General features: G+C 43.0%; 3 protein-coding genes across 7 annotated transcripts; 2 read left to right on the top strand and 1 right to left on the bottom strand.

Annotated features, from left to right (window-relative positions):
- Positions 1–1,012: 1,012 nt before the first annotated feature.
- On the top strand, positions 1,013–6,029 carry LOC120690367 (polygalacturonate 4-alpha-galacturonosyltransferase-like). 2 transcript variants are annotated; one of them, XM_039973000.1, is made up of 8 exons: positions 1,013–1,206; positions 2,840–2,871; positions 2,956–3,016; positions 3,118–3,161; positions 3,346–3,680; positions 3,749–4,106; positions 4,213–4,800; positions 5,457–6,029. In XM_039973000.1, exons 1-8 carry the CDS (start codon positions 1,131–1,133, stop codon positions 5,730–5,732), a joined length of 1,770 nt encoding a protein of 589 aa, XP_039828934.1. In that variant the 5' UTR covers positions 1,013–1,130; the 3' UTR covers positions 5,733–6,029. The 2 variants fall into 2 exon arrangements, with proteins under 2 accessions (XP_039828934.1, XP_039828935.1); XM_039973001.1 differs by lacking the exon at positions 1,013–1,206 and adding an exon at positions 2,153–2,274.
- Positions 1,837–11,155, bottom strand: LOC120690368 (tetratricopeptide repeat protein 38-like). Of its 4 annotated transcripts, XM_039973005.1 has the most exons (14): positions 10,786–11,155; positions 10,558–10,656; positions 10,329–10,430; positions 9,791–9,934; positions 8,953–9,047; positions 8,724–8,853; positions 8,550–8,654; positions 8,298–8,404; positions 8,164–8,215; positions 7,749–7,838; positions 7,581–7,665; positions 7,427–7,491; positions 6,586–6,758; positions 1,846–2,307 (listed from the first exon to the last, which is right to left on the bottom strand). In XM_039973005.1, exons 1-13 carry the CDS (start codon positions 11,032–11,034, stop codon positions 6,669–6,671), a joined length of 1,413 nt encoding a protein of 470 aa, XP_039828939.1. In that variant the 5' UTR covers positions 11,035–11,155; the 3' UTR covers positions 1,846–2,307; positions 6,586–6,668. The 4 variants fall into 4 exon arrangements, with proteins under 4 accessions (XP_039828937.1, XP_039828938.1, XP_039828939.1 ...); XM_039973003.1 differs by having other exon boundaries at positions 1,837–2,307; positions 8,724–9,047; positions 10,786–11,066; XM_039973004.1 differs by having other exon boundaries at positions 1,837–2,299; positions 8,724–9,047; positions 10,786–11,066.
- Positions 11,156–12,494: 1,339 nt separating this feature from the next.
- Positions 12,495–14,689, top strand: LOC120690365 (costars family protein-like). The gene is made up of 2 exons (XM_039972996.1): positions 12,495–12,718; positions 14,329–14,689. Exons 1-2 carry the CDS (start codon positions 12,638–12,640, stop codon positions 14,509–14,511), a joined length of 264 nt encoding a protein of 87 aa, XP_039828930.1. The 5' UTR covers positions 12,495–12,637; the 3' UTR covers positions 14,512–14,689.
- The last annotated feature ends 1,285 nt before the right edge of the window (positions 14,690–15,974 follow it).

Here is a 15,974-nt window from a genome sequence, read left to right as displayed (position 1 = left end):
AGGAATTCTATATGTCTATCGTAGTAAGAAATAGTTAAAGTTATTAAGGTCCCGCTTAAAGGTACTAGAGCTAGAGTTTAATCCTGTCCTGTTTGGAGCCCATGTGTTAAAACAATACTACGCTCGTAGGCATCAGCACATATTACCTCTTTCCTCCCGTCTAATGTTTGGCCCGTATTCTTTATTTTTGACTAAAATTTAGCCCATCCATTAGCAATGTTGTTTGAATAAGCTAATGTTAAACTCTTTAAAACTTTTACACGTTAGCAATAAGATCCAATAGGACCTAACTTAACGGAGGGAGTAAAGTAATATGTAGAAATCACTTCAGATCATTTGTTGCTATAGGCCTTTTAGGCTTTTACCATGAGAGAAAGGGGCAAAGGAGGCTGCTAAAATTTTTCAAAACATGCGCCATTGCCCATCTTTTCCCCCTTAATGACGTCCTATAATTAAATTAAAATGACATTTGGTTCTTTCTAGAACTCATGGTGATTTTTATTAGTCCTCCCCATTCCCCAACCTTTTGAACATAAAGACAACTTCTTCTGATTATCAAATTTTATATTTAAGATAAACTACTTAGTTTCTCGTTCAAAAAATAATAGTTTCTTGTGAAGTGATAATTTTAGACACAGTCATTTAGCTAAACATGGGTAGAGAAGAAGCATTGTTAATTCATCTTTTAAAAAGGAGAAGGCATATATCGAGTAACATCTCTTTCTTCTCATCACTTTTCTCCTTTGCCGATAAAAGCATGCATATATCGAGAGTACTCTATTGTTCATCTCATTTTATAATTTTACACATCGGTATTAAGAAAATGGAGACAGCATCACATTTTCTCATCGAAAATTCTCCCAACTCAAAATTCTTCCTTTCCTCGAAAGAGAGAGAATTTATAAGTTCTTTATTCGGTTCGGGACCTGCCAAATGCACGTACGGCACCGACACTAACAGGTCGCAGGTGTGAATGGACCCCTTGTCAGTGACCGAAGGGCGGAGCAACGAGCAAGTGCCAGTACCGAGTGTACTGGCCGCCACCACTCGTCCCCGCCCCTCGAAAGCCCGCACGAGCCCTCCCCTTCCTCGTCCAATCTGTTCCCCGATCCGACCCGAGCCGGCCGGCCATGGCGATTAGGGCTGGCCGCCGCTCCGCCCTCGTCGCCCTTGCCTTCCTCCTCGCGGCCTCCCCCTGCCTGCAAGGTAATGCCGCCCCCCGCGACCCAGCCCCCGTCTGCCCTTCTCTACGAACCTCCCCCTTGCTTCCCTGCGCCGCGTTTCCGGGGATTCCGCTCTCGCGAATTCCGCGGCGGAGTGGCGGTAGATCTGCACCTTTTCTCCCGTTCGCGGCGCGGATACGGGCCAGATAGCGAGGTGTAGGGTAGTGCCGCAGCAGATTGGGACACGGACCGAGTTTGGGGGAATTCGATCGCCAAATTTTGTGTTGTGACTGTCTCATGTGGGAATGGGCTATAGCAGGACACAACTTGTATATGGGGATTACGTGTAATGTTGTTCTGTGGCTGTCTCGGTACATTTGTATGAAATATACTGCACTGTAATTTTTAGTGTGGTTAGAATTATGGCATGGTGCAAATTTTCTAGTGATCGATAATGCAACTGAACATATAGCAATTGAATATATGTTCTTCCAGTGTTGGTTTCTTTGCATCATGCAATGTAGGTGGCTGCTAGGGCCTTTTGCATTTTCAGAGCATACTCACGCATATCTAAGGAATTTCCTGGTACTATAATTGCATATAAATAAAATACGCTGGCCTCTGTGCGACACTGTTGATCCCAATTTTTCCCAACAGTTCAATCCTGCTTATCTTTTTTTGAATCGAGGCCGGCCCCCATTTCCATTCGCATGAAACGGAAATACAGAAGTTTGTGAACGAGTAGCAGGGGGAAACAGAGGGGGAAAGGCTAGGGAAGAAGGTTCCTAGCGTGTGAAGCCACCTGACTTGATTCAAGCCAAACGACTCCACAGGGCCTCGGGAAGCAGAAGTAGCATTATTACAGACCAAACCAAAAGGCTAGACTAACATCCAGGGAAGCCAACATCCCAGAAACACAGTTTCGCGATAACCTAAGGAACCCAACATGAGATGAGCTTGATCTCACGCATCCTCTTCGTCTGGCACAGCATCACCTTGGTCTTGGTCAACTGACGACGGAGGAAGAAGCATTCTTGCTGTAGAGCGACTCTGATTGGAGAGCAGCTGGCAAGCCATTGATAGCAGCAGCCCGACTCCCTCCTTGATCTGGGTCTGGACCTCTTCCTTGTGTAGACCTGCTTATCTTAGTAACAATAAAAAAGAAGGATTAAAGTACTGTGCAAAGACATAAGGCAAATACATGCTTCTATGCTTACAGTTTTACACTGTAGTATAATAGACCTGTTTTTAGTTTTAAGGGTAGTGCCACCTGAGTCATTGGGCATTGGAATTGTGCTGATATCAACCTAGGATGCCATTTGTTCTATTCAATGCCTTTCAAGCAATTGTTTTGCATATCATTGGCATGCTCTAATAGTTTATGGTTTTTGTTTGTTTGTGTCACCTGGAGTGTGGATCAGCACTTGTCGTTTCTGAATGGCTTAGAATACATCACAAACATTTCTGAATGGCAATCATTTTAGTGTTTGATTGATGGTATTTTGAGTTTTTGACTAGTTCACACATTTAAGAAGAAACAGCATGAAATAACAAGTTATTGGAATGTTTAAACTAAAGACAGTAGAACCATGGCTTGAATATCTTCAAGGCTTTTTCGTGATTGTTGAATCTGTTTTCTCGAGTTATCCTAATGCAGTTGTTTATGCTTTGTGCAGCCAGAGTGGATCAACTTTATCATGGAAGACAGGCTAGTGAAAAAATTGTCCTGCCTTATTTCTTTATTCTGTGTCAAGATATATGTGATTATATTGTCAGCCTTCTGTGATGTTAGGTATCCGACTGGAGTAGGCAACTCAACTTTGAACTGCAAAATTTGTCCTCAAGTCAAAAGGGTGGGTAACTGAGTATTGATACCATATGCTCGTTGCACTTGAGAGTTTATCTATTAAGAGCAGTGATTTTACTTGGGGGCTTTACATTTTTTTAACATTAGATGGTCGTCATCTCCTGGCAAGTCCACAAGAGATAACACACAGGGTAACATTATTCCCTTCAGTACTTATCCTTGTAAATTACATAAGTTGGGATGATTGTAGTTGTGCTTATTTCATCATTACCATCAGCAGTCAACTTCTTTCTTGTGTTATTTTTTCATGAGTCACAGCTTATTCCAAAATAGTCTCCATTTATCTCTGACCATTTATTTATCACCCTGCTGTAGAAATTAAGGGCAAGGACTGGTGTCAGGAAGAAAATGGAAGTAGTGCAGCAGGATGATGAAGCCCTAGTGAAACTTGAGAACACAGGTATAGAACGCTCGAAAGCTGTTGATTCTGCTGTTCTGGGAAAATATAGCATATGGAGACGTGAAAATGAAAACGAGAAGGCAGATTCAAGGGTTCGTCAGATGAGAGATCAAATGATCATGGCTAGAATATATTCTGTGCTTGCCAAATCCAGGGACAAGCTTGATCTTTATCAGGAACTGCTCACAAGGCTCAAGGAAAGCCAGCGCTCCCTTGGGGAAGCTACTGCTGATGCTGAACTTCCAAAGAGGTGCCTGCTCTAGCTGTTCTTTGGTCAAATTTTCCTTTCTACTGATTCATCTCCTCTCTAATTTGCAGTGCGTTGGAGAGAATGAAAGCAATGGGTCAAGTTCTGTCAAAAGCTAGGGATTTATTGTATGATTGCAAGGCTATTACCGAGCGTTTAAGAGTGATGCTTCTGTCAGCTGATGAGCAGGTCCGGAGCTTAAAGAAGCAGAGCACCTTCCTTAGCCAGTTAGCAGCTAAGACAATTCCAAATGGCATCCATTGTCTATCCATGCGCCTAACAATAGACTATTACCTTCTCTCTCCAGAGAAAAGAAAGTTCCCTAATAGTGAGAACTTGGAAAATCCCAATCTTTATCATTATGCTCTTTTCTCAGACAATGTTTTGGCAGCATCAGTTGTGGTCAACTCAACCATCATGAATGCGAAGGTTAGTGTAATCTGATATTCAATTTTGAAGCACTTTGTTATGTGCATTATTGAATGACCTGATTATATAGCAATGCAGCAATTCTGATTTTGCAATAAATTTGCAGGAGCCTGAAAAACATGTATTTCATCTGGTTACTGACAAGTTGAACTTTGGAGCTATGAACATGTGGTTTTTGCTGAATCCACCTGGGGATGCAACAATCCATGTTGAAAATGTTGATGACTTTAAATGGTTAAACTCCTCTTATTGTCCTGTTCTGAAGCAGCTTGAGTCTGCAGCCATGAAAGAGTACTATTTCAAGGCTGATCGTCCAAAAACACTCTCTGCTGGTTCCTCTAATCTTAAGTATCGAAACCCAAAATATCTGTCCATGCTCAACCATCTAAGATTTTACCTCCCTCAAGTCTATCCCAAGTTGAACAAAATCCTTTTCCTGGATGATGACATAGTTGTCCAGAGGGATCTGACTGGACTCTGGGAGGTTGATCTTAATGGAAATGTAAATGGAGCGGTGGAAACATGTGGAGAGAGCTTTCACCGATTTGACAAGTACCTCAATTTCTCAAATCCAAATATTTCTCAGAATTTTGACCCTAATGCATGCGGTTGGGCTTATGGAATGAACATGTTCGATCTGGAAGAATGGAAGAGGAAAGATATTACTGGGATTTACCACAAATGGCAGAACATGGTGAGTTAGAGATAAGGTTTACATTGCTTCGATGCCCGCTTTTCTTTTGAGTGTTGCATTTTCTGTTCTTACAAAACCAGCTTGCCTGTTTGGCTCTGGTGTTTCAGATATCTAGCAAGTGATCCTCTCCATAATCATGCGTACATAATCAATCGTATGCATAAAGCAACATGTGAAATATTCCTTCATGAGCATGAGTGCATTTTATACTCATCATCTATGAATGATTAATAGATTTATTAGTTCATGGCATGTGCTTGGTTTAAGGAAACTGCAGTTAAATTTCATATTCCATTTTTCAGCTGCTTGTACATCAATACATCATTAATGTTGTACACCACCTCATCCTAGATAGGGCAGTCCATCATGTGTTGATTCCAATTTTGGTGGGAGGACCCCTTTCATCATGTGTATACTAATTCTGTGCAAATGAAGAATGAGGTGGTGATGGATGAACCTATTCCATTCCTCAAACCAAACAAGAGTTTTGACGAGAAGTGAGATGACATGGACCACCTCATTCTTCAAACCAAACAGTGCCTTAGCGATGCAGGACTTCTTAAAATTGTGGAAACATAAATATACTGCTTGAGATGTACATACGTTCACCAAATTCCAAAACTGTATTTCACACTGTTTTCCCCTCTCTTTTACAGAACGAAAACAGGCTGCTCTGGAAATTGGGCACACTGCCACCAGGTCTTCTAACTTTCTACAAGCTGACACACCCTCTGGATAAATCATGGCATGTGCTTGGCCTAGGGTATAACCCAACCATTGAGCGCTCAGAAATAGACAATGCCGCAGTCATCCACTACAATGGGAACATGAAGCCCTGGCTGGAGATTGCAATGACTAAGTACCGACCTTACTGGACAAAGTATATCAATTATGAGCATTCCTATATTCATGGATGCAAAATCAGCCAATAGACACCAGCTGAAGTATTCTTCCATGATGAACATTGGAGTTAGATGGGGCTACAAATGAAGTCCCCTGTTAGTAGTATAACTCAGCGACATGTTCTTTATTTGTGTTATTAGATTTGTTAGACATCCAGTGTATGTAGTTCCATCACCCATTTGTGGTGCTTTGTACCCTAGTCCATTGTTGGTTCTTGTTTTTTCCTTCTCTTTTTGTCATGGAAAGAAAAGAATGTGCTCAATGATTCTCAATTTCTCATCAGCTGATAAATGCAATCTGCCTGAATTTGAGTGGTGATGATGTCATTTGAACTGTATTATCAAGTGTTCCTTTGAACATTCGTGGCCGCATTTACATCGGTGCATGAATTTTGCTGAAGTTTTTAACTGAATATTAGTATAGTTGAATTATTTCTTTTTTTATACTGAAGTATAGTTGAATTATTGATGAGGATGCAATGATTACATAGTTTGGGTGTTATGTAAAGGTAGTTGTTTTGTTTTTTTTCTCGTTAATAGCAAATTAGCAATTTAATTCGTATCACGCTTAAGTTCTTTATGCCAGCTAAAATGTTGTGAATTTCTTCCTGTAACATAATTTTAATTATTTATGTTACGTGACATTGATTAGACATTTGTTTTTCTTTGGGCTATATTGAGCACTAGTTTGTCAGGTCGGGTGTTTTGGAAACAAACATAAAGTCCTTGTAAGGTCCTGTGAAAAATCGACATATGCAGAGGACTGCACAAATTCATCTATAACTTTATCAAACATAAAGCCTCCCAGGTATGCACGCATTGTTCCAATGTGCATGCTGACGCATACATCAACTGTGGATTTTATGTAGTATACGGACTATACCTCCTATGATGCACATTGGCACAATACTGTAACGATAGTCATATGACCTTGCAGAAGTCGGCTATTCAGCAACATATCTGATGCTAATAAGAGTAGGCAGCTTGCAGAGCATTGGCCTTTTCGTATGCCACCAAAGCATCTGCATCTCTTCCATCCAATGAGTACGCTTTCCCCTGGGTAAAAATGAAATAAAATCAAACTTTAATAGGTTTGACTTACAATGGAGTACAAACAGAATCCAAGTATCTCATGAAAACCAATGATAATAAACATTGGGCTGAATAAACTGAGAAGCCAGTTGTGGGTTTGTCAGGATCGCAAACTGTATGGTAGTTATGGTCCACGGAAGTCAGATTGGTATAGCAAGAAAATTCAGAAGGTTCCCAATTGTAGGGTAGATTATCAATATTTACTAGAATCTTCAAAAACTCCCTATATTGATGCATTAGGTGTGGACCAATCATTTTTGTATTTGTACCGGTCGGCTAGTTTAGAACTTTCATCTTTAGGTTGGTAAAAAAAAAGCACACATATTCATAATTTGACATCTCAGAGTCTGCTTATATGCCAAGAGGAATATCTGAGAAACAGTTTTTCCGTTGGGCCTGTAGAAGGTAAATTTATCTTGGATCCACAAATTGTTGTTATCCGTTCCTATAAGGCTATAACACCCAAGATTAAGTGTCTTGCTGGAAAGTGCTCCCACAGATTCTTGGCCAAAAAGAAATCACAATTGCCAATTCAGTTAGAGATACTTCAGAGTTTTACAGTTAGGAAGCATTGTCCGGAATAAAAATATATAACAGAAATGAAAAGAACACGATCATGGAAGCATTGTTACCAGCAAACGCCACAGGAAGGGTGCCCCTTCTCGTTTCCTTGTTTGTTTGCCAAGCACATCAATTGCTGTGTAACATTGAACCTAAATTAACTCCTAACACAGGGAACAACAGAAAAGGTGTACTTCGATTTTGTGACGAGAGAATACCACATACCTTTTGAAGTCTCTCCACCATTTATTAGAACAGTGAACCAAACTTCATTGAAGACATCCACTTGTTCATCTGATGCACCAATCATCTAATTGCACCATTTGTTAACCATTAGGAAACATAAGCAAATTTATATTTTCTTGTGCCAGTCAAAGGATTCCATGATCTTACTTTATAACATAGAGCATCGAAGTCTGGACCCAGGGTGTCAAAGACCTTCTTGTGCTCTCCATTTCCAAATTCATAAACAGCCTCTGCTAGCTATGTAAAAGAAAGTAACAAAAGAAAGCAACATTTATCAACGTTGCTGGGGAAAATTTGTGATGCAAATTTTTATGCAGTGCTGCAATAGGCAAGTTAGTAAATAAACAAGAAAATAAATTTATAGAAACAAAGATACAGGAATGCAGCACATCGCAAAGCTAGTTTGCACATATTACCCTGGAGCATGAATTATGTCCAATGATATTTAGGCAGAAATACTACAAATTGCGTCATACTGTCAATGCTATTGGATGAGTAAATAAACATTGCAAGTGATGTCCTCTCTTCTTGTACTTGAATTTGCGCAGAACAATTAGCATACCTGGACAGCCTTCTGCATCACTTGCTGCCTATTTTGTTCCATTGAACTGACCCTGCAATCAGGTTTACATCTACAACATCAATAACTATAATGGAACCTAATTATGTCCTGCAGAATAAAATACTGCATCTGACCTGGACTTCAATGATTCCAACATATTGTGTGCACTATTCAACTCGACCATACTTGATAGCGCCCATAACGTAAGCAAATCAAGGAGCCATTCCACATGCCACACAGACTGAAAAAGTTTAAACTCTCGAAGAATGAGCTTCATATAGCTTTATTTCAGATCAGTAAAATAGGAGTAGGTAGCTAAGTACCTTAATTAACTATGCACCAACCTATAGCACAAGTTTTAAATGTTTCGAGGGAAAGGTCAATACCTCATCCTTGAGTGCATCCAGCAATGTTGCTAACCTCTCTTTCGCAAGATCTACATGACCACGGACAAACAACCGTAGCAGCAACCCTAGAGCATTCAAATACACCTGAATGCATGAGAAACTATTCAGTGTCCCAAACATCCACGTCTAAAGAAAAATAACCAGCAAAAATACCTCCGCTGCCTCACAATCACTTTTCTCAAGTTCCTTCATGATATTTTTATCATATACATCCAGAACTTTCTGTAAAGGGGATTCAGCTTCCAAGTAACAAACAGCAACATGCCACCAGTTGTGAGTAAGCCTGTAAGAGAAGAATTTTTTTTTTCTGAGAACCATGAGCATGACTTTTGAATAACATATTAACATCAATAGAACACACATTGTGTGGAAAACTACATACAAAAATGATGTGCAAGCCATCCATGATGGAGAACATGATTCCATGAACTCAGTAGCTTCTCTGAAGCGACATTCCTGCTGAAAAACGTGGCAGAGCTGCACGAGAAAAGCAAAGATAGGTCTTTCAATAGAATTTTTAGTTATTGGATATATCAGCTAAGTGAAACAGTTTATTATTAAGATAGATTTTTCTTAATGAAAGAAGCTACAGAGTGCCTGCCTAACAAGAACTCAGTAAGAGCTATCCCACATAATAAGAAAGAAATAATGATACTCTTGTCACAAAGATAAATAGTATCTGGACTTCTAAAGCAACAGACAGATCAAATGAAGTGGGTGGGGGTGTAGGACCGGAATTAGTAACCAAGGATTCCTCATAAATGAACCTGATTCAACCTGTTGAATAACATAAAACCTAATTGTTTGTGTAATAGTTATACAGTGTGCCTGTTATGATCAAGCGCTACATGCTAGCTTCTGCTTGCCAGTTCGTTATTGGTGGGTACTGGGTACACCACGAAACATTAAACCAACGATCTGAAATTCCATGCTTTGATGGGTGGGATCAGCATGCTGATGGTAACTTTTTTTTTTGAAGCACTAAAAAGATCTGAAAACACAAACCTACACACTTATGGGTCAGCTGAATCGCAAATTGCATTTTCCTTTAAAAAAATACAAATTGCAATTGCTAGCACTAGATCCTGCACAGAAAGTCATCCAATGGAGATTCTTTCATCATATTTCTACTGAATGGATCCAACAAGGGAAGCATTTGAGGTTACAGTTATAGACAACATAAAAGAACCACTGAAGCTATAACCTGATTATGAACATACATTATGCTGCGACCAGACGTCATTTTTGTTAATAGCCAAGCCTTTTCGAGCAGCTCTCTCAGCTTCAGCCATCTTTCCAAGCTCCAGCAAAGGGAAGGCGAGCATTCCATATATGTAGTTCTGATCTTGATTCTCGGGCAAAACCTGATCAGCAATAAGCATCATAAAAATCTAGTGAAAACAAAGACTGTTACTACAGTTTTCTACGTGGAGCTGAATTAACGAATTATTTGCCAATTACCATTTGGCACATGCACACACAAAAAGAGAAGTTTTCAAAGAACACAAGTGAATACGAATGAGCACTATTTCAGTTTCATGCTCTGGATCAGTGGGGTCACCATGCTGTCAGGTAACAGTTGGCATTGGACTCCTTTCAGCGAAATTTGATTTAATTTTCTATTCCAAGTTACCATATTAGGCATTCCTTAAAATGAGGTCAACGAATGTACACAGGATAATTTTTTTCGGAATGAATTTAGACTTTCTCGGGTCAAATCCAAATATTTTAAGCACACTGGAGCCTGGTATGACTTACTTGTTCGACAAATTTTAGGGATAAATCCGGCTTTCCCGAATAGAAGCAGATGAGCTGCGCTCTCTTGAGAGACAGGAGATCCCTGGGAAATTTCTTGAGCAACTGTTGCATGCAACCGTATACCAGACCAGAGATCAATCAATTGGACCGCAAGTACCAAAAGAATCCAATAGCACACGCTTCCAATACCCAAAGCCTGAATCAACTAGAAACTCAAAGCCATCACAACCTCGAAGTGTCTCTCCAGTGCCACCTCCTCATTCCCCTCCTCGCCCACCATCGCGGAGAGCGTCCCGAACACGGCCCTCTCGTACTCCGTCGCATTCCCCTGTAAGCAGGCGAGCAAGCACACCGCTTTTTTTTAGAACGGAAGCACACCGCAGGTTAAGGCAGCAGGATCATCAGGGAACGAAAGGGCGCGCGGGGGATTCAATCGGAAAGCAGGATGGCAGCTCACGAGGTTGTCGGCGGCCCCCGCGGGGTCTCTGGGCGCGACGGCGTGCGCGGCGTGCGCGGCGGCGAGGGCGCAGGACGGGTCGGCCGCGGCGGCACGGAGGACGGCCGCCGTGCGGCCGCGGCCGAAGGACAGGAAGGCCGCGTAGTAGGCGTCGAGCGCCGCCGCGCACTCCGCGGAGGACGTCCGGTACTCCTGCCCCCACATGTCCCGCCTCACCTCCCCCTCCACCGCCGCCGCCGCCGCCGCCATCCCGGTCGCCTCGCTCGCTCCTTGGTCGGTGGGTGCTCGCGTCGCGCTAGCTAGCGGGCGTCGGGAGTGGGAAGCGGGTCGCGGCTGCCGGTGCGCTGGTGCTGCTTGCTATCGCGTTGACACGGGAGTGGCTCGGCTGTCAGCGTCTTGTTTGCCGGGCACGGTGGGTGACAGGTGGGACCACACCTACCGTTTGCGCCCGTGAGGCCCATCGCGTTAGGGGGTTTAGTTTCCAAACCATAACTTTTTTTTTGTCAAATTAACAGTTTGACCAGATGTCGGGATAATTTTTTAAATATTAATTAAAAAATTAATTTTAGAACTCACCTGAAAACTGCGAGACGAATCTTTTGATGACCGCATCATTAGTACATATGGGTTACTATAGCACTTATGGCTACTTATGCACTAATTAGGCTCAAAAGATTCGTCTTGTCGTGTACATCCAAACTGTGCAATTAATTTTATTATTTAACTATATTTAATACTCTATACATATATGTACAGGGAGATGCACAGATTTAAAGGTGAAAGTTTTTGGGAACTAAACGCGACCGTGACATGCCCTGCGAGCTGCGACATACGTGGGGGTTCTTTCCATGGCGAGGCACCTCGTGGAGCCGTGGGTGCCGACGCGGCGGCACGCGAGGTTGGGGGGCGATCCGAGGACGAGCTGCGGTCGCGGATTTGGACGGGTGGGGATCGTGGGATCGGGTTGGAACCTCGTGTTCTCCTTTTCCTTCACTTTTCTAAGACTGATCTTTTTTGGAATTTACTGAAGTTTTTTTTCCTAAGTTCATTCATAGCGTAAGGGAATGTGCAGTCAAAACTATGTAGCCCTGGTAGCTAAAGAAAACTCTTTGATATTGATCATTAAAACAACTCTTCGTGTCCGATCATTTGTTCAAGAAATATTGGATCATGCGTAGGAGCATAGAACCATGTGTGCTTAGCAATCATCTCGACTGATCTTTCATCTGACCCGCAGCGAAATTTTAGTTTGGTTGATTTTTGAATCACAGTGAAGAGGCCATCTATTTTTGAGCCAAGATAGTACTAAAAGAGAACTGAAATTGAGATACATATTTGAGCATCTTTTACACATTTGATTAGCTGACATGTTACTCCATTCTGAATCACCGTGTTCGGCAGGCTGGAGCTGGAGGCTGGAGCTGGAGTGGTGTGAGAAAAAAATACTGTTATCTGGCTGGTGGCTGGAGGCTGGAGCTGGAGTGGTGTGAGAGAGAAATACTATAGGGCTGGAGGGCTGGAGACCAGCCGAACACGGTGAATAACTGCATGTTAGCCTTTTGTGCCCCTGTGGACCTATCCGAATTATCCCGTCACAAATTCACAGTTCACCGGCTGATCCGCAAGCAGATCACACGAAGGCTGTCGACCAGTCAGCCTCCATCCCGCCCGTCCAGTTCCGATCAAACGGTCCACGCGCGACGGTTGGTGACACTCCGACGAACAACCCCATGCTCCTCTGCATCAGAAATATCCTGCCTGCCAGCTGCCGCGGCCAAGATCCAAGAACTCGCGCCCCGGCACGGACAGGGCAGGAGATAGAGAGTGAGAGTGACCGACAGTCTCTGGCGCCATGAACGTGGAGGAGGAGGTCGGGAAGCTCAAGGAGGAGATCCAGAGGCTCGGCCAGCAGCAGCCCGATGGCTCCTACAAGGTACGCCTTGTCTATCTGACGCCCTCTCTCCGGGACCGCCGCCAGATCTGAGCCATCCATGCCGCCGCATTTTCTTCTTCTGTATTGCCATCTCTGGCGTGGCCTTGGCTGGGATTCCTCCCCTCCTCTCTCGATGCTTAGGGCATTGTGCAGTTTGATGTGCATTGACCAGTCACCTGACGTGAAGCTGCGGAACTTCCGCAAAATATTTGATCCGCGGCTGCGATCGAGTCGAGTCCTGGAGAGGCCCCTGTCGATTTGATGGATTTGAGATATCATTCTTTGGCGCTGCTGATGCGAAGAATAAGGGAATGCTTATCTTGCAAGGCGGTGAATGCTCGAACTGATGTGCGCAGAACCAGTCGCTGCCAAAACTAATTTTCCCCAGTACAGATCCCCAAATATGTACACCTCTGGTAATTATCTAGTCAACTAGTGCATCCATAATGTTACAACTGAAATACAACATTTCTAGAATTCTAGTCCTTCTGATTTTGGGATGGCTTTTCATCTCGGTTCTGCTGAGATTGCCATAAGCTATTCAATTCATATATTATCCCCTATTACGGTGAACCGATTAATTTTTGAAAATTTTGAGAAGCCCAAACAAATGGAACCTCTGTTCACAGTGTCCTAATTGCACTAGTTAAATTTTAGGCTGTATCAGTATATGTCGCCTTCTCAATGAAAATGCCCACTGTGATTGTGCACAGAAGAGTGTTACCTGATCAAGGACTGTAGTCATATGTATTCCTTATAGAGTTCTTTCATATCGCAGATGTTTGTTTTGTTGACTACTACAGAGCCTGTTTATTTGAGAATACTCAACAAATTCAATAGAATTCTTTCATCCTGGTTATCTTTTATTTGCTTAATTAAGATGAAATTAATATCCCATCTGTGTAATCGTGTGTTACATTCTAATAACGTTCTCTTTTATTTTTCCTAGTAATTTGTTTCGGGGTTGTCTTAAGCATGTCAGGCTATAAAAGTGCATATTATAGCTTAGAACAGCTTGTCACCATGATTCTCCTTCGATTCCTCTTTCAGCGACTCCAATGTCTATTTTTTACCTCTTAAGATTAGGCTGGTTGCTTTCATGTTTGGTATGACTAATTCAAACCTTGCAAATCCTAATCTTGGCTCATTTCTTTGATCCATTGCCCTACTAATCATCTTAAAATATTTTGACATGTGATCTGAGTCCCTAACTCTAGCCAAAAGGTAACGATGAAAAGAAACAGAAATAACCTGGTATACTGGTATAGTACATTGATATAGTCCCTGGCACCATCCATGTACCGTGAGCTTTTGTAGCTCTTCACAGTTTATGCTTGGGCTGAAATGACATTCTTAAATGTGAGCACTACTGGCAGGTGAGCATGCTATGACTTGCTTATTGCAGACCTTTTGCTAAAAGAGTTCCCCTTTTGAAGAGTCTACAAGCGATATTGTTAATGTTAGCTTTATAACACATAAGATAACATTATGATGCTACAGAGTCTATAAGAAATTACCTATGTTTCTTCTTTTCATCTTTACTGTTCTATACCTTGTGAACTTGTATAGAACATCAATACTGTGCATTACTGAACTATTACGGTTTGCAGGTCAAGTTCGGTGTACTATTCAATGATGATCGCTGTGCAAACATTTTTGAAGCACTAGTCGGCACCTTGAGGGCCTCCAAGAAGAGGAAAATTTTGACATATGATGGCGAGCTGCTTCTGCAGGGTGTTCATGACAATGTGGAGATAACCCTATTGCCGCCTCCTGCAGTTGCTGCCGCTTGAGGCGCACAGATCCACCAGTCCCCCTATTCTGTACCGTTGATATGCTAGCACTTTGTTGTGCCTATATGTTTCATGAACTATTTTGTATTCCCAGAAGACTGCTATTGTATGATGTACTACGAAGTTGTGATGCTAAAAAAATTGGCTTGCTTGAATATGGTTGTGTTGTAACATTCTAGATGATTTTGTTTTCCTCTCCAGAAAGTTCTCTTTCTAGCTCCAGTACTTTTCCATTTTCCTTGTTTTGGTAGGGATCCTTATCTAAAATTACTCCTCTCACCAGCAATATGATGTCACCCTGATCAATGCATCAACCTATAGTACCTGTATCCATTCTCATTTGATCAGGTCGTGTGTATCTCATAAAAACCTGATCAGACCTCTCTCTCGCTGAATCATAACGTTGTTACAAGCAAAGGAACGATTGCAGATTACAGAATACGAATCAATACGAGAGGGCTGTGACTCCTCCATGGAGTACAGGCCATGAACCCTAAACATATCTTGACTGCATGCGACGGCCTGAAACAGAAATGTGGAATTTTATCATTGCTTTGTCCAACTACGCCCCGACATAACGATCGTCGATTGATGGTACTGCAATGACGACAGCAGTTTCTTTGTCTCCCAGTTTTCATTTTACTGCATCTACGCCAAGTTCACCCTTGTTTCAGCTACAGCTGCAACTGTGCTTCAAATCATCTCTGGCCTCCAATTCAACCCCATGTAAGTCGAAAAAAAAAATGTTAATCAAGGCGTATGCAAACTTAGCGATACGTGTGGTCTGATATTTTGATCTCTGGATCTTTCGAGAAGAAAGAAAAAATCTATGTTCAGATGGCAGCGCCTGGCTCAGTGACTCAGTATCCCTGACCTGCCTCAAGTCTGAACCTGCAAAGTACTACGCCATTGCTGCAGTCGCGCACGCTGCGACGGTGATTTGATCTTGCAAAGTACTCCGCCACTTCGATGGAACTTGGAGCAGTAGAAAGAGCCCATGCTCGCGGCGACGACGAGGTACGAGCCGGCGACCCCAGAGGAGGCAGAGCGCGCGCGGGCTAGCTTTTCTCCAAGAAAGCGGCGGCGAATCCCCCTCGCATCCTCTTGCCTGCGTGGTCCACCTCGCTCGATAGGCGCACCTGACCTGGGACTCCGACCGTCCGGCGACCACCATGGCAGCGTGGCGCTGGCGGCTGGTGCCATTCAGCTCCCGCGTGGCCGCGATTGGCTGACGGGGACGACAGACTTCTCCGATCAGGGCCGCACAATTCCGATCCAGCGGATGACAAGACCCAGGGATGGACGGTTTTTCAAATACCGTCCACCCCCGGTCGGTACCGTCCACCCCTGGAACGCCTCCTTGGCTGCATGTCGTGCCGGCGAGCCTCGCCGGAAAGCCGCCGCGCTCCCGGGCGTTGGTAGCCTATGAATGGACCTACTCGATCCCAGCGCGTGTCGCCGCC

The sequence above is a fragment of the Panicum virgatum genome, chromosome 9N, assembly GCF_016808335.1.
Source record: "Panicum virgatum strain AP13 chromosome 9N, P.virgatum_v5, whole genome shotgun sequence".
NCBI lineage: Eukaryota > Viridiplantae > Streptophyta > Magnoliopsida > Poales > Poaceae > Panicum > Panicum virgatum.
The sequence above is the reverse complement of the archived record's forward strand: the minus strand, read 5'-3'. Positions and strand labels throughout refer to the sequence as shown.